This window comes from Chiroxiphia lanceolata, chromosome 9, assembly GCF_009829145.1.
Source record: "Chiroxiphia lanceolata isolate bChiLan1 chromosome 9, bChiLan1.pri, whole genome shotgun sequence".
In the NCBI taxonomy this organism is placed as follows: domain Eukaryota; kingdom Metazoa; phylum Chordata; class Aves; order Passeriformes; family Pipridae; genus Chiroxiphia; species Chiroxiphia lanceolata.
The window spans coordinates 26,427,799-26,453,826 of NC_045645.1; the positions used below are offsets into that span (position 1 = coordinate 26,427,799).

Sequence of the window (26,028 nt, forward strand, 5' to 3'; positions counted from 1 at the left end):
CGCTTCCTGCGGCTGAGGACGCGCTCGGGCGGCTCTGCGGGACCGCGGATCGGCGGCGGCGACCCCGCGCCCGGCGTGAGTGAGTGAGTGAGTGAGTGAGTGAGCGAGCGGGCGGGGCCGTGCGGGGCTGTGCGGGGCCGTGCGGGGCAGCGGCGGCTCCGCGGGGCTGCCCCTGCCGGGGCGCGGCGGGGCGAGCTCGGCAGCGCTGCCCTGCCCGGGCACCGCCGGGGCCTGGGCCCACCTCTCCCGGCGCTGGGGCGGCGTGCGCGGCTCCGCGGCTCGGCTGGGCTCGGTCCCTGGGCCGGGGTCCGGTCCCTGCGCGCTGCGGGTCGGCTCCTCTCCCGCCCCTGCCCCCGGCACCGGTGCCCGTCGCGCAGGAGCTGCCGCCGAGAGCCGAGTGATGCCCGCGGGAGCCCGAGAGCCCGGGCCAGGCTGTGCTGGGAAAACCGCCCCTCCAGCCTGTTGCTGCCCCGCGGGCAGCGCCAAGGACCTCGGCTTGAATGCTTGAATGGCTTTTTTTTGTTGTCGTTGTTGTTTCTCTCCCCAAGCCCCCCCTCTCGGGTTTTTAATGTGGGTTTAAGGGGATTAAATCTGATGCAATCGGTTGGCTAAGAATAGCCTGGTCCGCGATCCTTCCCGTGTGCAAAGTGCTCGGATCCCTGCGTGCTCGCACACGGGAGGTGCGGAGGTGCCGCTTCCAGCGGTGTTCCCCGGTGTTCTGGGATGCGGGCAGGCTCGGTTTTCCGGGAGCCCCTCCGTCTGGCTGGGCAGCCGGAGCTCGGGTTTAAATTAGTATGCGGTGCCCTAACCGGGAGGAATTGCCCTTCTTTATTTGCGGGGAAGTACGAACCTGAGTAATTTGCAAGTGTGGCAGGCAGCAAGTCTGAGCTTATCCTTCATTAGCTGGCGAACTGCACGGGTTGTGTGTCTGGGATAAAGTACCTAGGGAATGTTGCATGTAAAATAAGGTGCTTCTTCACATAGACAAATAAAGCTATAACCATTTTGTAGTTTAATTTAAATTGTGCCAAAAATATTTCGTTTATTGCTGGATGCAGGGCTCCAATCTGACAATCCCTGTCTTCCAAATATGCTCTTTTTCTTCCTAAATTTAAGCTTTTCTCTTTTAACTGCTACATCTCTTTGTTTTAAGAGTTAATTCATTCCCATGCTGTCATTGCTTTTCCCACAGTTTGAGTGGTTTCCCATCTCTCACTCTCTTTTTGGATGGGAAGAGGTTTGTGATTATCAGTGTGGAAGGAGAACACCTTTCTGTTCTGTTAATAGATTTTTTTTGACAAAAATTTAGGCTTATTGCTTTAAATAATAACTGAATTAAATTTATTCCTAAGTGAATAGTCATCGAAAATGAAATTGGGACAAGTGATGCCCTTGTAAAAAGGGTTAATTTACATTAGAATTAGAAGTTAGAGGTTGAATATGAAAGGCCTGTGCAGTTTGCAACTGTTATTGGTCTCAGAAAATGAATATTTGGAGTGGAAGTGTAGCAAGCGTCAGGCAGCGTCATTAATCTTTGCAGATGTAGTACCATTATTAGCATCCCTCTTACCTCTGGGGCACAGTTATCTTCAGTTTCCAGACACAAGTTTTATCTTCTATCAAATTCTGGCTCTGCAGCGTAGCTGGTGAGCAGGGCTGTGCTGTTTATTAGGTGCCAGCCTGCCTTAAATCTCTGCTAAATGTGCGAGGGAGAGATACCTCCTGGCTCTGAGCAAGGAGTGAGAGTGAGCATCCTGTTACTTCAGATATTTTTTTTCCTTTGGTGGAACAGTTTTAAAGATTCAGGGAGGCAGGCAGTTTGCTGACTTTATGATGTGTGTGTTCCATTTGCCTAAGGAATCTTTATGCAGCTGTGGTGAAAATATTTTTGATGCTGTTGATGTTTTCTTCTGCTTTATTCTCTGCAATCCAGGCATCGTTAATCTGGGCTGTGAATTTATAGCTGGATAAGAGCTTGAAGGCACACTAGTACATGGTTGTGGTCAGTTCTGTTGTCTTAGAGGCAGACTGAAAAGGGGGAAAAGGGGTTCTCTTGCTTCAGGAATCACCTTTCTTTCTCTTTTTCTTTTGCATCAGGTCTTGAAGTGTAGGGTGAAGGTTTCTCTTCACGGTGCATGGACGGAAAGCCAATGCGCAGGTAAGATACAAAAAACAATTGTTCTTCTCTTATCCAGATAGGATAAACGATTTGAGTTGGTTTTGTATGTGCTTAGACTGTAAAATGTTGTTTGGTTTTAGTTTGGGTTTCTTGTTTGTTTTTTTTTAAAAGCTTGGCTAGGAGAACTAGAATATAAATCATTCCTCCTTAATCCTTACTTCAATGGATTTAGTTTTCAATATTTACAAGACCAGATGTCTTTAAGGAAGAGTATGGAACACAAGTTATAGTAATTCTCTACCCCCCCTTTACTTCCCCCATTTACTGTCATATTTAAAATTCAGTGTTTAACTACTTAGGTATTCAAATTGTATAAAATAATCTGCCTGGGAATAAATTTAAACTTGATTTCCAAGGGGCATTATTTTTCCCTTAACTGAGGGAGTTTGATGGGTGAGGTCTTGGGTGAAAAGGAGATTTCCTTTTCTAATTATGGATGCCAGCTGCCTCAGCTCTAATGAGCTGGAGATGCAGCTGAAGTTTAATTCAGGGGAGTTCTTGCTGTGGTTATGTCAGAAACATTATCTATCATATAGAGAAAAAGTTGTCACAGTAATTCAGCACGATGACAGGTTTGCAAACAGGGTTTCCTGCTAGTTCTAGTTGCTTTTCACTATTTGATGGCAATCCCACGACAGAACTTAACAGCAAATATATTTCTGTACCTGATACAGGCTGTGTGGAAGCTGAAGTTCTTCTCCTCTAAATGAACTCAACTTATGCATTTTGCTTAGTCTGTGCTCTTTGGGATGTCAAAAGAAGGAAAACTTTATAATGAGTAATTCTGTAAACAGTCATGTAAGAGAGGGCAAGAATTTTAACCATAGATGAATATACAGAGCATTTTTAGCTGCAGAAACCATTAGCCTCCATTCTGTATAAAGAGGAAATAAATAAATACTCATTTAAGCCCTTGAAGAATGGCATGGTGTTGTTTAATTAAATGAACTTCTCAAGCACAACAGAAAAGGACTGTGCTGCTGCTGCAGTTAAGCTAATGAGTAAACCCTGGGACATGATATGGGCATCGCTGGGGCTGTGTATTGTTCAATACTTTTGCCAAGATAAGAGATGTGGTTTAGGCAATGAGGAGCTGTATGTGACTTTTACAGTGAATTCCTTTGTCTCCAGGATAGGTTAAATAGCAGATGAGTTCTCGTCCCTCTTAGTCTTCTACAATGGAGATTGTTTAAATCTTAACCAACATAAACCCACAGCTTTTTGGGGGTTGTGTTGTGCTCTTATGTTGTGCTCCGTTTATCAAAATGTTTTTGCAAAGTGACATGAAACTGGTGACTAGCTTGGCTTGTGTTCGTGTTTTCTTGTACTCTATTTTTCATGTTCCTTGTGGAGAAATTGTGGTTCTGGATTTATTTTCATGCTTGCTGTTTTCTGCGTGTTGCACTGAGGCAGAGATTTAAAGTGCTGAAGTTCATGTATCCTTTTTTGGGTTTGTGGTCTTGGACTTGCTGTAGTGGAATTTCTGTTTGTCACTCAGACTGGGTAGTTTTAGTGGTGGGCAACAGCACAGGGCTGAAGAAGTAGAGGGTTGGTTTTTTATTATTGCTGCAGTCTGGCCTGACAGGCACGTCTATGTGTCGTGCTCTATATTCATTTCTTGAATACGTTTGCATGTTTTAAAGGGCCTCTGTGTGGATTGTTAAAATTTCTGTTTGTTCTTTCACTGCGTGTCTTAGCAGAAAATGATGAAAGGTTTCCAATTGGATTTCGGGCTCAGATCTTCCTAGGAAGACCAGCTAAACAGATGGCAGAGCTCTTCCTTTTATGCTTTTACTCCGGGCTCTGCAGCCATTTAACATGCCATGGGAGGGTCCTGGGAAGTACTGCAAAGAGAGGGGAGGGAGGCTTGGTCAGTACTGGGTTAGTAAACACAGTGAGATGGTATCAAATGCATTCAGAGGGTGGGAAGTACAGTTTGAACAGACAAGGAATTCCAGCTATTCCTGTGAAGATTATAGTAGAGAAAATGCTTTGATGCTCAAACAGGATATGTCTTGCATGAGGAATGAAGGGAAAGTTGGGACAGGCTATTCTTGCTCACTGTCAGGGAAGCAGGAGAATGTGGTTTTGCTGAAGGTATAAACAAGGCAGTGGGGACCTCTCCAGTGAAGGGCATGGTCCTGCAGCACCCAAACAGGGGCAGAGCAGATCTGATGGTCAGGGTCAGCCGAGAGTCCCGTACTCCTCAGGCAAGTCTGTAGGGATGAGGAAGGACAGAGATCAAGCCAGGAGGCCAGTTCAGCAGGTCATTATCAGTGGGGTGCACAGTCAGGTGCAGACATGTCTTTAACATAGGCATGAGGGCTTGAGGAGCCCCCAAGCAAAGTGGGGAGGCTCTCCCAGCTCTTTCTCACCAGCTTTTTCCTGGCAGCCTTTTCCCGGGTTTCAGCAGTGCTGTATCAGAGCTGGCTTGAGCACAGACAGCCAGACTCTGCTATAGGAAGGAGGCTTCTGATCCTGATCTTACACTTGGGGCTCTTGTGTGCACTCAGGAAGTTATCCACCTGCTTGGACATAGGTCTTGCTCAAAACAAAGTAGAAAAGGCTCAGGAAGGTTTTGGAAGACTCCAGCAGTGATCTCATCTTTCAGAGTATGGGCATCCTCATTAGTGGAACAGTTTTCTGGGCTTGGTCAGTGAATATCAAACTAAACAATATGAATAGTACGAAGTACACCAGATGTTCTCCTTTTCTGTAAAATAAAATAATATTGCAGGCAGGTTTATCTGCTTGTTTGCTTAACTTTGTTGAGAAAGTATACTGAAATTTTGCTGGTTAGGCAAGAAAATGAATCATTGGTATTTTTACTAATAATCAAACTTTTAGCTAACTAATTCCTAGAGTGATGATTGCCGCAATAAAGCATTTCCATTTACTTAGTTGGCGGTGTTGTGGTGATGACTTTTGTTGCCAAAGGCTGGGCCAAATCAAAGGACTTTGTTCTAGAAGTTCTGTAATGAGTATAGGAAATATTTCCTTTGTGTATGTGTTAACTTAAAAGCAAGGCACTGACAGAAATCGATACTGATCTGGTTTGTTATTTTTATTTGCTACTAAAATCTCTTGCTACTGAAACCCACTACAGCAATGTATAAGATTTTTGGATTTCAGTTGATGTTTTTAGCCTGAGACTTGTTCTGTTTCATAGGCCTTAAGTCACCCTGTTGTTTTCTGTTGAACTGTGTTAAAGCCAGCTCGTAGTCTCATGCTAAAACATACATTACCATAAGCAAAAAAAGCAGATTCGAAAGTGCTCTATGACAGTAGGTGTGTTATTAGGTATTTTTTTGAATTTTGGAAGAAGCTGCTGTAAGGATGGATGTCTCATAGATGCCTGTGCAAACGAATGAAGTTTTGAGAACTGGCATAGCGGAATAAAATGGAGGCAGAGCAGGCTGTTTATTTAGCTGACTTAGTGTTGCAGACTGCCTGTGCTCCCATTTGTACTTCTCAGCAGTGTGCTACAAAAACTGATCCTTTGTCAGCCCTTTCTTAATCCCATTGTATTTGCTGATTTCCCCGGCCCTGCATTTTGATGGAAGCTAATCCCAGAATATCTGCATAGCCGGGTGTGAATCTTTTATCCTTGCATACACATTTCCTCTCCAATCCTGATCCTCAGCCCTCCTTAATCACCTCGAGTATTCAGGAGCAGCTCTGAGCTCTGCGTGTGGGGGGAGGCAGCTCCCCTGCCATGTGAGAATGTGCCTTCTGTCTTTCACACCTCTAAGCTACTGACTCATCATTTCATTCTCTATGCATATATATGCATAATGCACACATAATGCAGTGGAATTATTATCCTAGTGGAGGCACATGCCATCAGACATTGTCCTTTCCATTCACACTTCTGTGGCTGTGTATAACAGCAACCCACCGTGCTTAACATCAAACATCTGGGTTGATCCAGCGTGGAAATTCCTAAGTCCATTGCTCACTAGCTTCTGCATTACCCAGAGATAAGTTATGGATGAATCAGGGGTTCTGATTTGATTATTACTCTCTTTTCTGTCCATTCAATTTTCTTTAATCATTAACCAGCAGTTTCTCTCCTGGAGGAAGGAGGCTGGATACAGTGCAGGCTCTTAGATAAATGCTGATGGGAACAATGCAGGAATGGCTCCAGTTCTTATTAACCAGACTCCTTTTCAGTTACTTAGAGTGTTCAGCAGGGCCTCATTTAGGCAGAAAAATCCTGTTCTGTCCTGGCTAGGAAGGACTAGGACTACTGCCCAAATCTGGCCAAGTAATCATGTGGCATAAGATGGTGCATCCCATCTCTCTGCAAGAAGTCTTGGGTGGTGGGATTGGCAGGCTTCTCTGTATTCCCTGTGGCAGCATAGCCTTAATCTCATCCTTCTCTACTTGGATCCTGTGCCAGTCTAAAAAGCTCTTTGAGATCTGCTTTGGGGCTCTTTTTATCGTTGAGGAAAACCTACAAGGTTTAGGTTAGGTGGCAGGAAAAGGTTTTTCACTCAGAGGGTGGCTGGGCACTGGAACAGGCTCTACAGGGAAGTGGTCACAGCCTCAATGCTGCCAGAGCTCAAGAAGCATTTGGATAACGCTCTTGGGTACATGGTGGGATTGTTGTGGTGTCCTGTGCAGGGCCAGGAGTTGGACTTTGATGATCCTGTTGAGTCCCTTCCAGCTCAGCATATTCTATGATTCTATGAAAGAATGTCCTGCCCTGGATGTGTGCCATGTCCTGTGATCTGTAATTATGTGAAATGGGTTTTTATTTGAAGAATGCCTGTTCTGTGTTTAGATGCTTTGACTGACAGCCTGGTCAAGACAAACTGTCCAAAATTCTAGTAACATGTGTCTTAATAGAGCTCTTACTTTTTTCCTTTTTTTCTCCTGGGGGTTGGTTTGACATAGTTTCAAACCCCTATTGCACAATGAAATCCACTTGGCTTGCTTAGCAAGAGCTAAACTCTACAGGGGAGTGATTGTCACCACCTTTCTCCCTTTCTTGGTAGAGGGATTAAATTATTTACCCTCTGGCCTTGGCTGCTGAGGACTATGAAATTAAGCCAATTAGGTAAATTAACGTTCAGCCAAGATTTTTGTAGAGGTACCATTAAATTTGGTTTGTGTGTGCTGCTGCTAAGGGGTCTTAGCTGCATTGTTTGTAAGGAACTTGGCAGAGCTTTGAAAAGGGTTGTCAAACCCCACAAGGTGAATTTAGGTTGTGAGGGACAAGAGTGGGTGGAGGAGAGCAAGAGCAGTATAACAGCAGAAGGATTTGTCAGAGGTGTCAGGAAAGGAGAACGGTGATGGATGTAAAAAAGATGGAGTAGGGATAAAAAAACCAAGGCATTTAAGGTGCAGAGGCTGAGCAGGAGCAAGCAGCAAAACCCAGAGGGGAGGCCCAGCTGGATCTGTGTAACTAAGATATGAGGGAGAGGTAATGGTCTGAAACATCTGAGTATGATGATCAAGGAGAGGGTGTGGAGGGAATGGGAAAACAGGCTAAGATTCAAGTGAATAATTTGGGCTGCTGCAAAGAGACTGGTTTCCCTGTGGTTAGAAAGTGCGTTTGACATAATAATGAGAGGAAAAGATGCAAGTTATTTTTTTTAATTCTTTCCTTCAAGCCTGCTGCAAAATACATTGAGCAATGGCAAAGCCAAGCTAGATTTCCTTTTAACTCTTAATGTGAACAAAGTGAGGCAGTGGCAGCTCACATAATGCCAGTGCACCAGACAAGCTGGCAGTAGAGACAGCACGTATTGGGTCTTTCAGTAGATCTCCAACAGCCATAAACCATCAGTGTTCTGATATATTGCTCAATATACTTTTATTGCTCTAAGTCATGGTTTTCCTTTGGCATGGGAAGAGGCAACAGTTTCCTGATTTTCTTCTATTTTCCTAGTAGCTGATATTTCACTGGTGCTGGCGCATCTTTTTAAATGATTGTGTATGATATGTGGCAGAAATTCACACATGCTTGGGACATGCAAAACGGCATCTCAGTTATGTGAGTGCTGATCTGCTTATTTAGTCAGTAAAGTTCAGTTTAATTCTTCTTGTTCAGCACAGTCATGACTCGACAGTGAAGCTCGGGGTGCAGGCAGATGTTTGTGCAAAGTGAGGTCAGAGATGTGCCATCTTGGTTCACCCCTGCAGAACTGCAGAGGGGCTCCTGTTTTCTGGAGTGATGGCATACATGTTGTGAAGCATGATCTGTCAGCATTGTTGTGCTGCTGGGCAGGAGGATATTGCACTTATGCTGTGGCAGAGCTGACGTCTCTTCAGAGATGTGAGTGATAAAGGAAAGGTACCTGAACTGCCATAAAGAATGACATCAGTTAGCTAGAATATTTTTCCTACTCTGTACCAGTGACTTAGTTTATATATTTTTAGGTCATTCTTCATCTCTGAAGTTATCATCCTGACTTTATTATCTTCTTTTTTTGGTAGGCTGATAGTTGTGGACACTCGGATTGTTTCAACTATTTGGTCTGATAATCCCGTTTTCCTTCTGTAGTCCTTACTCTGCCATTCTTGAGAAAGATTAACCTTCTTTTGAAACGTGTCAGGGAAGGTGGATTGAGGCAGGAGCCTCCATAATTAAAAAATAACTGAAAAGGTGATGATTAAATGGGTATTCTGTGAACCTGAAAGATACTCGTGGTAGGCTGCAGACCATCTTAAGTTACTGAAGTCTGTGAGGCAGTTTAGTGTGTTCAGATATTACAGTGATGAGCAGCCCTATTAAAAACGTAGGTAGAAGAACAGAGAAATTTGGTTAAATCATGGAGCTGGAATTCTTTGCAGTGGAAATCCATCTCCAGCTCTGTCAAAGAAAACTCAAGTGATGGCGGGCAAGTCAGCTGATCTCTGCTTTGAGTCACTCTCTGAAATGGGGATAATGCCTCTCCACCACACAAGGCTACAGCGAGGTTCAGTTCATAAATATGTGAGTGTAGCTGGATGTTACAGCGGTGTGTCATAGAAAGCGTATAAAAATAGCTATAAACAGAAGCCTGTTGCAAGTTGGCATTTGTTTACTTCCAAGCAAGCTTGGGTTTGAGTCGGATTCCTCTTTCATGTGATCACGTGCCTGTTTTCCAGCATGGACTCACGGGCACTGCTGGTTTCTGTGCTCGTAGCCGGTGCGAGCTGCGGGGCTTTGGTACTCGGTCGGCGGTGGGCTCGCTGACGATGGTGCTGTATTATTATTTCCTGCGCTGCAGGTGTACCAGTACTCGGCCAGGAGAGACCGGAATGGACGTGACCAGCCGCTGCACACTCGGAGATCCCAACAAGCTGCCCGAGGGGGTGCCGCAGCCCGCTCGCATGCCCTACATCTCCGACAAGCACCCCCGGCAGACGTTGGAAGTCATCAACCTCCTCCGGAAGCACCGGGAGCTGTGCGATGTGGTGCTGGTAGTGGGCGCCAAGAAGATCTACGCCCACAGGGTGATCCTGTCAGCCTGCAGCCCCTACTTCCGAGCCATGTTCACCGGGGAGCTGGCAGAGTCCCGGCAGACGGAGGTCGTGATCAGGGACATCGACGAGAGGGCCATGGAACTGCTCATCGACTTTGCCTACACCTCTCAGATCACCGTAGAAGAGGGGAATGTCCAGACCTTGTTGCCTGCTGCTTGCCTTCTCCAGCTGGCCGAGATCCAGGAGGCCTGCTGCGAGTTCCTTAAGAGACAGTTGGACCCTTCCAATTGCCTGGGCATCCGAGCTTTTGCTGACACTCACTCGTGCCGTGAACTGCTGAGGATCGCTGACAAGTTCACACAGCACAACTTCCAGGAGGTAAGAAGCTGGTGTGCTGGAGTCACGGGGTAAAATGTCTCAGTGTGTCCTGTGAGAGCTTTGAGCAACTCATTTTGTCCTTCTTTCCAAATCCTGCCTTTACATCTGCTCTGTGCCCTAACAGTGATGGGTGCCAGATGTTAGGTGGGGAAGAAAGAGGGTAGGACTGTGTTGTACTTATGTTTTGTATATGATCCACAGCATTTCTTCTCTGAGAGTTGTGTGGTGAGTGCTACGTGAGAGGCAGGGTCATGGGTGCTGTTGGATTTGGCATTGGATCTGACATGGCAGCACAGTGGTATGATATTCCATTCCTCTTTCAGAGGTGTTCTGGATTCTACGTGATTGGAGGGCAGACAGGTGTTAAAGTAAGGACAACACATCAGTAGAACCAAAAAAATTGATGTTGAGCTCTGGGATTGGAAAAGTGGGTGTTTGGGGGAGCACACAGCTGCCGCAGTGGAGACCTCGACTCCCTTGCTGGAGCAGAACTAGGGTTTGGCATCTATTATTCAGCAGAAGTTGTCTGAAAGTAATTCAGATGTGTAATATTGTAGCTGACCTTTATATACTCAAATCTCATCCTTTGTTAATTCTGCTTAGATGATATTTTGGGAAAAAAAAGATACCAGCAGCTGGTTCAGGGAAGGATCAGCATAACAATTAGGATTCTGTGAGCAATAGTCAAGAGATGGATCTTTACTGAACTGTTACACCCAAATACATAAAGGAGCCTAACCCTTAAGTAGTTAGTGTCTTTCCTGAGCCCTGGTAGGATTTTGTGTATGTTTTGGAAGCAGCTACTCTGTAGGATTGTGCTCAGCATGAAGATTGGGTCCTCTGCTAGAGAGATTCATCTCTTGCCTCTTCCAGAAACTGCCCTCTGCTATCCCTTGGAACAGGTAGCCTGATGTGGAGAAATCTCTTCCCACCAGCTTCGCAGGTAGATCCTTTCCAAAGGGAGTAACTCCAGTGCTGACTCCTGATGCTGATTTAGTTTCCCTAGAGAAGCAGCAGTGTGTAAGTGCTGTGAGTGATTGCAGCTTGCTGTCTTTTTTTCCTTGGACATGCAGGAAGCCAATTGGCATTGTATTAATTTCAGCCAGGTTGAACTTAAGAAAAATCTGAGCAGAATCAAACACAAAACATGACTGTTGGACACAGTGAACGCAATACTTGTTATCTAACTGTGGACACAACATCAGTTTACTCTAAAAGTTGCAATTAAATGGATCTTTTCTAACCAAATAGTTTGAGATTAGTTCATTTTTGATGATTTCACTAAACCCTACATTTTATATGGCCATTTCCTGTGCTCTGTGCTTGCTCTGCATTTCTATTCTTCTGCGTTTTTTTGGGGAACAAGATGGTAACCAGATGGTTGTTTATTTTCAGTGCTTGGTCATTTTAATGGTTAGAATTTGTTATTACATGAGTAGGGCATACTTACAAGCCTCTAAATAACTTTTTAACAGCTTAACAGTTTTGTTTTAAAATGTTTTAGCATTAATACACACAGCTGGCTTTTAAGAGCTGCTTGCTATGAGCTTCTTTTCTTTTGCAGTCACTTGAAGACAACTTACTGTCTTCCTTATCCCTTCTAAAGCACACAAAGACAAAAGTTTTGGATTGAAGAAAACACTTTTCCTCATAGATAATGCAAATTATAATCGGTTTAACTGAATCACAGCCTCTGGAAAACAATGGCTTGGAGTCGAGCACTATTTCTTTGGCCTGGACAGGTTTTGGTGTCCCTTTCAGTGCTTCAGGAGTTTTGCAGCTCTTCATCCCTAATGACCACTTCTGCTTCCACTGTTTCTCTGCAGAAAATGTTAGTGGTGCTGCTTGTTGGGATTGTATTCCTTCTGCCTGTGCTTTCCATCGGAACAGTGGATTGGTGATCCCTGATGGAAGCCAAGGATTTGGCTACTTAACCATCCTCCACTGTGGAGGCTGAGAACTGATAAAAAAATGTGCCTTCTTCTGCAGAGGCTGTATGGTCCTGGTTCCTCCAAGCTGGCAAATAGAAACAAGAGATGGGAAATTCCTGGATGGCAATGTGAAATACTAAGCACTAGGCATCAGGCCAACCCATGCAGTTACTTTGAATGCAGTTTGAATTGCTTCATGTCCTCTGCTGTGCTAACCTCTGGTTCTATTAATTTCTATGTGTATTGCTACATTACATCATTAACTTCTGGGTAAAATGTTTTTCCAATTTTTCCATTCCCCCCAATTTAATTTCTTGCCTAAAACCCCTAGTGAATCTTGTGCATGTAATGTGAAATGGTTCTATTAGCAACTCCTCTGTACAAAAACAGCCTTTGTGGTTTTCTTTTTTTCTTGCTTGGTCTCTTGACATCTGTGTGAAGGAAAGAAATACACTTAAGGATGAACAACTTGTGCTTTTATCAAGAGACAAAAATTGCACTCCATATTGTATAGTCTGACATTTATTCTATCTGTAAAAACAGTGATGCACATGAATATTGCAGAGGAAATGAAACCCATCCAATTCTTGTTCAGTAAGTAAGTCAGTCAAATAGATCATTAATATTAGTCAGGTAATTATGAGTGTCCTTATAATTAAGCCAAAATAAGCCTAAGCATTTTAAATAATGATTTGTTTTACTATGTAAACTAACGAGTTGCATGGTAGTAATAACTTGGTTTACAGTGCTTCCAGTGCTTTGAGTTTTGTGAGGCCATCGATGCAGCTGGGTTTTGTGAGGGCGGAAGAGGCTGGATGACCATCCTTAGCTCATAAACTTCCAGAGCTGCTGTTTTCAGAGTCTGAGGCTGCATTACAGACTGTCGGAGTGAAGTTTACACATAAACTTGTCTTTGTAGAAGGGAAGAAGACTGGAAAAATGCTGATAAAGATCTTTAATGACCAACCCAGTTCTTAGTCTAAGGCCTAAGCAGTGTGTGGGCCAGCCTTGTTGTGGCCTTTACTGCCCCTGGAAGCCTGTGGGACCCAAGAACCAAGTCTGGATCTCGTTGTCTGCTGTGTTCTTTTTTAACAGTATTTTCTGTTGTCAGTTACTTGGCAATTCCTGCATGTTTGTTCAGTGCCCTTAAATAACTCCTTTAGGTAATTAAAAGGACTGCACAGCTGACTGCTGTTGAGATGATCGTGTCAAAGAATGTTTTTCTTTAATTTATGCAGCAAATCATGAAATAAGTCACAGAATTCTAATGTGGTAGCAAACGATAAGGACGAGCCACTGAACCTCTGGGAGATTACACGCTACAGGCTGGGGATGCTTGTAGGGAAGCCAAACCGGTGGTTATCAGTCAAGCCATTTCTGCAGTTTTTATTTTGATCCTTGCATCTTTCCCATCTACCTAGTGTCTGTGCAGGAGCTGTGGTTGTGTGCGAGCTCTCAAGGCAGTGTTTGTGACTCACGTGTGCTCTGTGCCGTGCTGTGTGAGCAGTCCTCCAGCAGCAGCCAAAGCCTCCTGAGAAACTTGGTTGCTATCTTGGATGCTGAAGGAATTAATGTGTTTGCAGATTGTCAGTGGCTTGAATTTCACAAGAGATCAGTCCTTAGGGGCTCAGGAGGCTCTGATTCCCTCTTTAGTGCATCTCGACTTGTGCATACTCCATGTATATATTTAGAGCAAATCAAAGACGTAGGATCAAATGAGTTCCTCTCCTGAAGTATTTTCTGGTCTGCCACGAATCAGCATTCAGGCTTTCCATGTTCTCTGCAGTGCCTCTGGTAACTTATTTGAGACTCTTATTTTTGTGTGCTGTTTTGGTTTTCTTGTGAATCAGTACAGCTTTTGAGTCACGTATTTATCACAGTATTATTCTGCCTTATATATTAGACACTGCAGACAAGGAGACTGATTTTAAAGAAGGGCTTTGTTTTTCCTAAATTTTGAAACCTGATCAGTGTGTTTTGTGGTTTAACCCTTTAGGAGCATCCTATAAAAAAACTTAGTGTAAAATTCCCTGTCACTTGCATCCCCATCTAAAAAGTGCCCTTGTTGTTTTGTTAGGGACTGACTGCAGTCTGCTCTGTGCAGCAAACCCTTCATATGCTGGTGTTGAAACTCATGGGTATTTGACATATTACTGGGTTAGTCTGTGAAGTGCTGGGGTGGTGGCTCTGGTGCTTTGGCCTCTGTCCTTACTTTCTTACTTCTTTTGCTTTCCCAGGTAATGGAGAGTGAGGAGTTCATGCTGCTTCCTGCCAATCAGCTCATAGACATTATATCCAGCGACGAGTTAAATGTGCGCAGCGAAGAGCAAGTGTTCAATGCCGTGATGGCCTGGGTGAAGTACAGCATTCAGGAAAGAAGACCTCAGCTGCCCCAGGTAATCCTGAGCACAGTAACATTCCTGGCTGCTTTATCCGGGGGGAGACTGAGGAGGGGTCATAGGGTGGTGCCACAGCAGTTCTGAATGCACTCAGAGCCATTGAACTTCTTTCTGACTCCCACCTGTGTTAGGTGGCTTGCACTGTCCCTTCATCTAGGCTGGAAGCTGCACTGGCTAGAACCTTAAATAGGGAATTTGGCAGATTGTTTCCAGGTAGGACTTGCCAAACTAGCTGACTCCAGCAGTCTGTCCAGACAAACCTGCCTGCACTACTTTGAGTGTTGTATCAAAAACACAGTGGAGAAGAAAAAGCTTGTCTCAGTTTGCGGTGCATCTTTAAGCTCTGCTGCTTGTTTTGTGCCTCAGCCCTTATGGAGCTTGTCAGAATGGTTTTGTTGGAATGCAGTGCTTCATCTAAGCCAAGGCATTTCACAGAGCAGAACCCATTCTGACAAAGCTGTCAGCCCAAAGCCTCTGAAGTCTCGGGCTGGCTGATCAAAAGAGGTGAGCGTCTGCCTGCCTCAGTGTTTCTGCTTTGGAAGTAGACATTAAATGCAACTTTATTTACTGGAAAGCTTTTGAAAATGGCTTTAAATAAACAAACCAAACTGGAAAAACCTGCTGTTCTCAAGGCAGGTCTTCATGCTTTTATAACTGTCTATACCTGCTTACACCTCCAAATTCTAAACCATTGTGAAAGGAGTGTTATTACTTATTGTTCATTTACTCTGCAATACCACTCAGGTTTGAGAGAGCTAAACTACTAACTAAATTAGTGTTCAGGCAGATGTATTGACATTGTGTCATTTTTTTAAAGGTTTCCAACTGTGACCTTGTTTTCAGCTGTTAATAGATCCAGTGGATTGTCCCCTTTCAAAGACTGATTTTCTTCTGGGTATCTAAATTGGTATATTGAAAAGGCAAAGGTGCTGTAAGATGAGCTGTATTTAACTGAAGTGCCAGGTTTTGGGTAAGGTAAATGCCCATGCATGTGTGCCACAGGAATTATTAACTGTCTGTCAAAATTTGTTAGCCACTGTGGAGCAAGTCCAGAGGAGGACACTAAGATGATTAGAAAGATAGAGCACCTCTCCTATGAGGAAAGGTTGAGAGAATTGGAATTGTTCAGCCTGGAAAAGAGAAGACTTTGGGGTGACCTAATTGTGGCCCTCCAGTACCTGAAATGATCCTACGAGCTGATGGGCCCAGGAGAGACAGGGCAAGGAGGAATGGCTTCAAACTGACAGAGGGCAGGGTTAGATTGGATAGTAGGAAGAAATTCTTACCTGTGAGCATGGTGAGGCACTGGAAGAGGTTGCCCAGAGAAGCTGTGGCTGCCCCATCCCTGGAAGTGTTCAAAGCTGGACTGGATGAAGCTCTGAGCAATCTGGTCTGGTGGAAGGAGTCCCTGCCCGTGGCAGGGGAATTGGAACCAGATGACATTTGGGTTGGAAGGGATTTAAAGCATTCTGTGATTCTGCTGTTTTCCGTTTTGCTTCTTGCATCTCTGTGGGTATATGTGGTTCACCACTGACGTTCTGTTTTGTGTTTCAGGTCCTGCAGCATGTCCGCCTGCCGCTGCTGAGTCCCAAGTTCCTTGTGGGTACAGTGGGTTCTGATCCGCTAATTAAGAGTGATGAGGAATGCCGGTAAATCTCCTCTGATTCACAGAACTGGATTGTGTTGTTCTCTGAAACTGTGCTGATTTGTCAGTGCTAAGTGGGTGATGCCTCACAATTTCATCTTTTCAACTGGAAGGAGAAGAGAAGCAAGAAAAAGTGTTTTCTATTTCCATAATAGTCAGTGTGTGCCCTAGAAGTGTTTTTCTTCTTTCTGGTTTTCAGTGAAATAGCAAACTTTGAGTGTGCAGTTTGGCTGTTGGTTTGACCTTTCCGTGTATTGATTTTCATTTTGCCTTTTTTTTCTGCTCTAGTCATGGCCTTTTATTAGAGCTTAGCTTTTACATGGCTTTCATGATGATCTCAGTAAGAGTTCAAGTATCTTTTCTATGTAAAATGTCTGCACTTTGATAATTGAATTGGACTCTGGGATTAGAGTCTGCTCTTTCCCACAGTGCTAATGCAGGGAAGTTGTCATTTCCCTCTCTTATGGTACGAGTCTCACCTTTCTGGCTCTGCAGAGTTCTGTGTCATCCATAAAGCACATGATTTTTCTTGTGCTTGTTGTAAAAATGTTCAGGGGATAGGCTGAACTCTTCTCTTCCTGAATAAACATTCATACTGGGGGAGTTCCACCTTTGTAGGGGGAAGGAGGACTTTTTTGTTCTTTTTTTGTTTTATTCAAGGGTTTGGAATATTAGGATTAGTCCAGGTGGCAAGTCATGAATGGATGGACAGTGTGAGCTGGCCAGAGCTGATGGAGAAAATATTCATCAGAGGGTACTATCTCCATCTATTGGTTGTGTGGGTATTATGTATTTGTGTGCTTTCCAACTCCTGTTCTGTTCTGAGGCAAAACAACTGATTGTTAAGTTTTAGCTTGAGGCAGATTGAGTTTTTTGTTTTTTGGACAGCAAGCCTGACAAATATCTTGTCATAGTTTTTTATCAGTCTTTTTATAGCAAGCGATATCTGTTATTAACTCTGGCCAAATATTGGTACTGGTTTACTGCTGTCACTGGGGTAAATGGCTTGTAAGCAACTGTATTTAGGTGACAGTGTGAGTTTTAACTAGAGCTGTTTATGCACTTGTGTGATCTGTGAATACTTGAAGAGCGTGACTAGTGCTGGCTGCTCTTCCCATCAGTTCTGATTCATACCTTCTCCTGAGACTGCGGGTGAGCTTTAGGAATTAATATTTTCCTGTCTGGCACAGGGATCTCGTGGATGAAGCTAAAAATTATCTGCTGTTGCCCCAAGAGCGGCCGCTGATGCAGGGACCGAGAACTAGGCCACGCAAACCCATCCGCTGTGGAGAGGTACTCTTTGCAGGTGTGTATCTTTGCAGGTGTGTGTGTAGTGCCCAAAGGAGAGCTACAAAGATGGTGAAGGGTCCAGAGGGGCCATACAGGAGCGGCTGAGGTCACTTGGTTTGTTCAGTGTGGAAAGGAGAATGAGGACAGACCTCATCGCATCCTGCGGCTTCGTCTCAGGGAGAATCAGAGGGGCAGGCTGTGATCTCTGCTCTCTGGTGACCAGCGATAGAACATGAGGAAGTGGCATGGAGCTGTGTCAGAGGAGGTCTAGGTTAGGTTTTAGGAAAAGGTTTTTCACCCAGAGTGTGGTCTGGCACTGGAACAGGCTCCCCAGGGAAGCGGTCACAGCCCCAAGCCTGACAGAGCTCAAGGAGAGCTTGAACAACACTCTCAGGCACGTGGTGTGATCTTTGGGGCTGTCCTGTGCAGGGCCAGGAGTTGGACTTTGTTCTTAGTGGGTCCCTTCCAGCTCAGACTGTCCTATGATTCTGTGTATCATCCCTGCTGGCTTAGGCCAGGAGACTCCAGGCAGGATTTTCTGGTGGTGGTGTTCCCATAATGCCAGTCTTCACAACATATTTCTGAAATGACCTGTGCATTAATATTTGGAGGTTTGACTTTCCTTACACTTTCTTACTTGTGTGATTTCTTTGGTGCTGTGAATGCCACAGTATTTCCGAACTTAAGTAAATGCTCCTGAAAACCATATTCTGCTTTCTAATTATAAACCTCAGAATGACTCAGAGATGGGGCAGAGTCTGAAGGGGTTATTTGTGCCAGGAGCACGTGCAGTGGGTGAGCTAAGGGTGTTTGAGTGGCACTGTCTCCTGTGTTTGGTTGCAGTGGGGGGCTGGTGTAGCGGGGACGCGATTTCCAGCGTGGAGCGCTACGACCCTCAGACCAACGAGTGGAGGATGGTGGCTTCCATGAGCAAAAGGCGCTGTGGCGTTGGAGTCAGTGTTCTGGATGATCTCCTCTATGCTGTGGGAGGCCATGACGGTTCCTCCTATCTTAACAGCGTAGAAAGGTAGGTCTCCACAAGGCCACTGTGCAGAATGTTAGCTCAGAATGTTTAAACCTGGGTGCAGCCTCTTGGAAATGAGTTTGTTTTGCCGAGTGTGTTCTTGTTCTGCTGAAAACCTGAAATTTGTGTTACACATGATCTATATTTCCTCCCCCCTTGCACACTCCTTCAATATTGTGTTGCTTTGCTGCCGAACTAGGACTTCGTGAATAGCAGCTTGTGTCATGTTATCCCCAGCTTAATGGGACAGGCCATAGCCTTTGGAATAGGGCAGGAATCTCTAAGAGATGGGTCTGGGTATAATTGTTGGGAGGAGTGATGGTCTTGGTTAACCTCCTTTGCAATTGCTGGTTTGTTTTTAGCGTGGTTGAGGAAGGTGAGGTTACAGTAAGCATTTCTTAGTTGTTGAGGGAAAGATCCTGAAATTTTATTGTGGAGTGACAACTAGAGAATTAAGGAACCTTGGCACTTAGACAGAAGAAGGAAAATAGGTCAGTTTTAGACCTATGAAAGACTTAAGTCAAACAAGTTTTACCAAGCTTCCTGTTTCTGGGAGCTGCATGTGGCAATTCCCAGGCCTAAAAGCCACGACTCAAATCTTGTACTCAAATCATGACTCAAATCTTCTAGTATTCTAAATCTTGGCTGTGTAACAAATCCAATGAGCTATGCAAATATCTCCTCCCTCCTCGGGCCTCCCCATCTTCCCACCTATCTCTTGGATATTCCCAGATTCCCAAGTCATGACTGTAGCCTTACATCTCCCACGTCCTGCACTTTCTTGCTATGCACCATGTCTCCTTGTCTCTGGATTCCCAAGTCCATCTGGTTCCTTCATCTTTTATCTGGAAGTGCAGGTCCCAGTGCTGGCTGAGTTCTCATGTGAACTGCAGAGAACACAGAGCAGAGTAACTCTGGCTGCTGCTCTTTGCATAGCTGCAAGTTACCACATGCCAGCCAGTCCCTGCTAACCTGCTGTCTCAGGAACCTGAACCTTTGATCCTCAGCTTGAATCATCTCAAGCTGCAGTTTGAACATCCCCAGAATAACATGTACTTGGATGCATTATATCACTTCAGGGGTTTTATCCAACTTACAAAGAGCTGTGTTGCAGTTTAAGCTCAAGATAGGCAGGTTTCACAGCCTTAGTAGCTCCTGAGCATGGGAGAGTCTAAAGCAGACCTAGACAGGTAATTTGTGCTGTTTTTTCCAGGTATGATCCCAAGACCAATCAGTGGAGCAGTGATGTGGCCCCCACCAGCACCTGCAGGACCAGTGTTGGAGTAGCAGTTCTGGGGGGCTACCTCTATGCTGTGGGTGGCCAGGATGGTGTCTCTTGTCTCAACATTGTGGAAAGGTACTTTTTAATTACAAACATAAAAGGAGGAAGATGTGGGGCACACGGAGAAAGAGGGTCTGTTGAAAGGCGCAGTTGATGTAAGACAAGCTGGAGAGGAGGTAGAAAAAATACAGGTCTTATAGTGATTTTTGTTTGGAGAGAATCACAGAACATTCTGAGTTGGAAGGGGCCCACAGGGATCATCGAGTCCAGGCCAGTGTTGCTGCTCTTTTGTGAAAGTGTCAACACTTCACTAAGCTCCGGTGTTTATTCTTTTGCCAGGTATGATCCCAAAGAAAACAAATGGACTCGAGTGGCTTCCATGAGCACCAGGCGCCTGGGAGTTGCAGTGGCTGTGCTAGGAGGCTTCCTCTATGCTGTGGGAGGCTCTGATGGAACATCTCCTCTCAATACTGGTATGCCTTTTGCTGTCCCTTGGTTCCAGTCAGCACTTGTCAAGGTCCTGTTTGTCCTTAATGTCCCCAGATGTCTGTTGAATATTTTAATGATCAGTTTGAGGTGCTTTTCCTTTATTAAATAGTATTTTGCCATACAGTAATTCACTCTCCAGGCTTGTGAGCCCCTATTACCTGGTTGTGTATGTCATATTTTTCTTTCTCAGTGCTGCATTTGGCAGTGTGTCCTGAATGCAATGCTTCGATTATTTGCATAGCAGTTACAAGCACATCTTTTTTCCTGCAGCAGCCCTTTTCTGCTGCAGGAAGGAAGGTGCCAAAGGTAAAACTTCTGCAAGATGGTAATGCAGGTCAGTTTGTAGCATTGCCAGCTCCCTCTTGAGTGAAGGTCTGAGTGCGATTGAGACAGGAGAGAAAAGAACAAGTGTTCTGTGGAAGAAAAGAGAGAACACACTGGTTCATCATACCTTTGTTGTGTGGAAACTGTAGTGTCTTTACAGTGAGACTTTGGATGAGGGTTCAAAAATGCAGATCCCTACTGCCTGCCAGCCTTGTTGTCCAAAGACCTGTCGTTTCCTCCGCAGTGGAACGCTACAACCCCCAGGAGAACCGCTGGCACACCATCGCACCCATGGGGACGAGGAGGAAACACCTGGGCTGTGCAGTGTACCAGGACATGATCTATGCTGTGGGAGGCAGGGATGATACAACAGAGCTCAGCAGTGCTGAGAGATACAACCCTCGGACCAACCAGTGGTCTCCTGTTGTGGCCATGACGTCCCGCCGGAGCGGAGTGAGTTTGGCTTGGTTTGCTTGTCCGTACCACACACAGTCATGTGGTGAGAGCACAGGGTAGAGTGTCAGCCTGTGGGTTTTTTTCCCCTCTGATTTCTCTGTGAGGGCAAAGGTTTGCAAAAAGCTCTCTAGCAAGACTAGAGGATGGAGTGGTAGCCATGTCTTGCCCTAGACAGATGTTTAAACTGCCTGAGGATGGGAAAATGGAGTAATTTGAGGGTCTTTTTTAAATATTTTTGGTCCCTGGTACGGAGTCAACTACTTAGGCTTGAAGCAGAGGAGTTTTTAGGTTTTTACTTTTACCAAGCTGCACTTGTTATGAGATACTATTAAAGAACACTATCAAAATTAGTACCTGAGTCTCTCTGGATGAATTAGGAGGCAAAAATACGCACTTTCCCAGGAAAAAGCTGGGGAATTGGGTAAGCATGTATTTAGATACAAATTTACCAGCCTTCCAAGTTTTTCCATTGCCATGAGGTGTGTGTGGGAACAGGGTTTCCAGGCTTTCACTTACTTTGTTGCCTCTCTTCACTGAATCCTATGAGTATGGAGAGTGACAGCATGTTCTCATCAACTGCTAATCTTGGTGCTCTCTGTAGACTTGTGAACGAAAGATTAGCACAGTGTTTTAAGTAGTCATCGTGTTTGGGCACATGCAAATGTTATGAATATTTATCACTGGATATTGGATTATATAGTGAAGAATGGATTGGTTCTATCTGTATGTTAGTATTTCAGTGCCTGGTGAGGCAAGTATGAAATAATTTGAGGAACTACTGGTTTTGGAGGCAGAGAACATGTTTTTATTTGTCGTCAAAGCACATGGTACGCTGTCCAACACTGTTCGTTTTAGTTACTGATTAGACACTGACTTTTTATCAGCTGCTTCTATATTTGCTTTCTGTAGAAACTGCTTAACAGAGGCATCTGTATCTGCAGCCCTCCTGAGTCTCCTGACTTCCTCAAAGCCAAAACGAGGACCATTTTACATTGTGTTCCTGCTCTTTCTCTGTTATACTACATGTTTGCTGCTGGAAGTGATCATCTATTTGACATTTCAGTGATTTTGTGCTTCTGCAAAATGGCTAAGAGAAAGGCTGGGGGCCAAGGTGATTTACAGGTGGTCCAACCCCCAGCCTGAGAGGTTTGGGACCAGGGGCTTACCTGTATTTCTTCTCCTTTAAGTAAGTGCTGTGGGCTGGAAGTCACAGCAAGTCACACTTGCTGTGTGAAGAATTTCAATCCAGAACACAAGTTTTGGATGAAAAAGGTTTAGATTCTCATGCATCTATTATCATTCAAATGGTTCTACTTCTTGTAGCTGTCAATAGGGGGAACCTTCTGCTTTTTCTTTAAGATATTGTCTAGTTTGAGATATATATTTAACTTTCCATGTCTCATTTTTTAGGTTATTTTATTTCTGCCACACCCTAAAGAAAAATCCCCCAACCCTCTCCTGCAGACTGCCTTTCACCAGACATGGTTATTAAATCCTTTTATTGATGTTTTCATTTTAGCCCTTCTTTTCAGGACATCCCAGCTAAGTAGCTGCTGTCTGTGATGGCTGTTTTGCAGGTTGGCCTGGCCGTGGTGAATGGGCAGCTGATGGCAGTGGGGGGGTTTGATGGCACGACGTACTTGAAGACCATCGAGGTGTTTGATCCAGATGCTAACACGTGGAGGTAACTGTTGGGTTTGGGAAACAAGCCAGTAGTGAAATCCAGCTGGAGCTGCTGCTACCCAGCTGGAGCTGTCCCAGCCAAACTAGAAAGGTGATGCACACCACAGTGAAGAACTCAGGTGTGGTAGAGCCAGCACAACACTCACATTTGTGGCTGTTGCCTTGCATGGAAGTGTAAGAAAGAATCACGTTTTGAAAAGTATCCCGATATTCCCCTTGTCTTTGTTTTGGGCTGAGTCTCTCCTGCTTCCCAATAAAACTAAGCTTGCCCCTAGCAGAAGGAACTCACAGCCATGATGTAGAATTTGGCCTACTAAGATTTTGCTTTCAAGTTGAGGCTGTGATTTCGAAATCCCTTTGGAGGAGCTCAAACAGAACACTGGGCAGTTCTGATGTTTATCCCCTTAAGTCTGCAAGACAGCAATTGGAAGAATTTCATCTGGTGTATAAGCTGAGAGAAGTAATATTAAATTGCTGATCCAAAATATGTACTGAGCAGAAAACAGGAAAAGCAGCCTTTGTAGTCGCAACTATACTTGAAAGCAATTGATTGTGTATTTATTCCCAGGTCTAATTAGTTTCAAACTTATATGGGTGTTCTTGCTGCTGTAGTAATCTGGCAGGAGTGGGGAATAGAGAGAAATTAATGTTCTTATTCCTACTAGTAGTAGTAGTAGTTTAACCCTTTCCTGCTGAGAAGGGCTGTTGCAAGCAGCACTGGAGGAATGTCTCCTTGTTTGTTGAGCCATGGGAATATGCAGCTGAAGTGATTAGGATGCTGGAGTTTATAGGGATCAGATAGCCATAGGAAGTGCAGGCACCATTTCAATAAACAGGTGGTGCTTGGGATGCACTACATCTTGGTTGAATCAGCTGAATTTGGGGTATTAGAATATAAAATTACTAAAATAATTAGAAATAAAAGTAGTTGAATTGTGAGGAGCAAACCTACTCTTGGTCCTATGTTACCCAAAACGTAGCCCAAGATCAGCTACAGCCCACAAAGTTGTTTTCTTGTGTATTCAGACAGGAAGAAAGAAGTCATTACTTGAGTAACGCAAATCTGGTGTCAAAAAGAGAAGCAGTTTCTGTTTTGAGAGAGAAAGGCCTGAGAAAATAAAGCTGTTTACCTTGGAAGTGTGTGAGATGTGCTACCCAGCTTCTTCATGGTCTGCTTTAAATTGGTGATGGTCTAAGTGTGCTCACCGGGGCTGGTTGGGGTTTTTTTCCATGATAGCTCCAAACTGTGCTCCCAAGGGCTGGTCCATGGTGTCTCCATGAGGGATGTGAACCAGTGTGACCCCAACCCCTTGTCCTTGCAGGTTGTACGGCGGGATGAACTACCGGCGGCTGGGAGGAGGCGTAGGAGTTATCAAAATGACACACTGTGAATCCCATATATGGTAAGCATCCAGCGGGAGGGAGTCCCCTTGGTTCTCATTCCTAGAAAAACTGAAGAGACTTGTTGACACTGGACCTCTTTGCAGCTCTAGTATGCACGGTCTAGATCCAATGTAACTCTTTGAGCCGGTGACTCTTTCTATGGAATTACAAAAATGACTTCTGTGAGAATGTGCCCAACGGGAGACCACGTTGTCAGACTCCAGGGAACCACTGGACAAAAGTAGAAGTGTTGCTTATGTCCGTATTTTTTCTAAATAGTCTACATTTTTTGAATAAACCAAACTGTAACAGTTATTGTAGCGTAAACGATGCTGACGTAGAGACTACATGCTGTACTGGGAGTCTGGCAAGGAGGAGGGTTTCCTGCTTTCCCTCCTGCTGTGTGAGCAGTGGATGTGGCAGCTGCTTGGTGGGCGAAAGAGAAACGTGATACAGAAAACATTGCTTTTGCCTTATTTACAGAGAGCTTCAAAAAAAGTACTTGACCTGCAAGGTGCCACCTTTTGCACAGAAGCTTTTCTGTGCACAGAGTATATTTATTTTTTCATTTAATTCGTATCATGTATTTTCTTTGAGTCGCTCACAGCGATAGTTCCAGCTTTTTATATACATATATATGTGTGCATATATATATATATATATATATATATGTATTTTATATATATATGTATATATGTGTGATTTGCGTTTCGACCAGCTGGTGGTTTGGGCAGGGCCACGTCCTGCCAGCTGTTGTGGTTCCAACCCTTGTGGTATGATTTAGGGTCTCACAGAGTACAGGAGAGCTGTGAGGATGGGTGCCCTGAGTATTTTTCAACTCTTGCTGGAGGCAAGAAGTAGAACTGGAACTCTCATCTATTGACTGAATCAGTGAAGTGCCCAAAAATGGGTGAGAGGGGAAAAGGATTTCAAACGATGCCTTTTTACTGTACAGTGTATGGTACAAAAGTTCAGCTTTTGTCTCTCCACTCCCCTGTATGTGAACCTTGAAACATCTGCTCACTTACAAAAGCCTTTTTCCTCCTGTTGCCTGCTAGATATCAGTTCTTGTCTGAAGCTGGGGTGCAGGTGTATCGTGTGTTAATTCTGACGTTCCCTTCTTGTGCTCTTGCTGGAAGGGCAGACCTGCAGCAGCTCCTGCCTGCTGAAAAAGGCTTAGACCAGCACCACCTCAGCTGCCCTCTTGTCTGTGTCTTTAGAATTCCAGACCACGATGAGATGGTGCCCTCCCTTTTAGTGATTTTTGTGCACTTTGCCTGTGTGTAGTTAGAGCAGGGAAAGGTATGAGGCTCATTAGATTTTGGAGGGGAAGGACTGTTTGCTGGCACTGTGAGTAACTGGAGGCACCCAGGGGTGGGGGTAGAGGAAGGAGGAACTCTAGACTCAACAGTTCTGTTTGTACTGTAATTTCTATTGAGTATGAAAGAATGACCTTTTGCACCTGATCTAACTGTGGACTTCACTAAATCTGGGTTTAAAAGAATAGGAGGACTGTAAATTCTTGAGATGGAAAAAGGCAGTGCTGACATTTTAAGTTCTTTAACTTCATAGTTTGATTCATGTAACTCAGACTTTAATGTGCTTGAATATAGTAAAAATTACACTACAGTCATAAATGGGTCATTAAACCTATTTTTAAAAGCCCCTTTCCCCCTAAAGGTCGGTATTCTTGTGTTTACATTGAAGATCATTTGCACCTTTACAAGGAAAACAAGTATTCTGTAAACAAATGTTTACATGTATCATTTATGCTTTTTTCTAGCATGAGTAACTTGTATAAATAGTGCTATCTTAATAAATTTCTTTTATGCTGTTCTTGGTTTGTTCCTTGGGGTGAAAGCAGCGGGGTATGGTTTATGTGGACACAGATGCTGGTGTCTTTTTTCCAAATACCAGTCCAAGTAAAATGGACTTAAACCTCTGCTGTTTAGTGTTACCCTTCAATTAGAAGCACATCACTCAGAACCAGCTTCTTTTCTGGAAGGAAGCATCTGTGCTAAATATCTGGCTAAATCTCTCTCTGCTCTTTGAACTGCAGTTATCAATGAGGATAAGACAAGGAAGAGGTTAAAAGAGGCTATGGACAATTTAGGTTTTTTAGAGCTTTTTTTTTTTATGCAAATTTGTT

The 26,028-nt window shown here is 44.4% G+C and overlaps 1 protein-coding gene across 7 annotated transcripts; it reads left to right on the plus strand.

Annotated features, from left to right (window-relative positions):
- KLHL20 (kelch like family member 20) lies at positions 1-25,715 on the plus strand. Of its 7 annotated transcripts, none has more exons than XM_032695775.1 (13): positions 1-75; positions 2,098-2,158; positions 9,400-9,973; positions 14,142-14,300; positions 15,858-15,952; positions 17,139-17,254; positions 18,082-18,265; positions 19,476-19,619; positions 19,884-20,017; positions 20,602-20,810; positions 22,391-22,497; positions 23,819-23,899; positions 23,984-25,715. In XM_032695775.1, exons 2-13 carry the CDS (start codon positions 2,136-2,138, stop codon positions 24,012-24,014), a joined length of 1,857 nt encoding a protein of 618 aa, XP_032551666.1. In that variant the 5' UTR covers positions 1-75; positions 2,098-2,135; the 3' UTR covers positions 24,015-25,715. The 7 variants fall into 7 exon arrangements, with proteins under 7 accessions (XP_032551666.1, XP_032551665.1, XP_032551670.1 ...); XM_032695774.1 differs by having other exon boundaries at positions 6-83; XM_032695776.1 differs by having other exon boundaries at positions 15-87.
- Positions 25,716-26,028: the final 313 nt, after the last annotated feature.

Bases quoted from the DNA above. Each gene is read 5' to 3' on its own strand.
- KLHL20 (XM_032695773.1), top strand. From the start codon at position 9,368: ATGGTGCTGTATTATTATTTCCTGCGCTGCAGGTGTACCAGTACTCGG. The intron at 19,620-19,883 runs GTACTTTTTAAT...TTCTTTTGCCAG, and splicing joins TGTCTCAACATTGTGGAAAG to GTATGATCCCAAAGAAAACA. The intron at 23,900-23,983 runs GTAAGCATCCAG...ACCTCTTTGCAG, and splicing joins CACTGTGAATCCCATATATG to CTCTAGTATGCACGGTCTAG.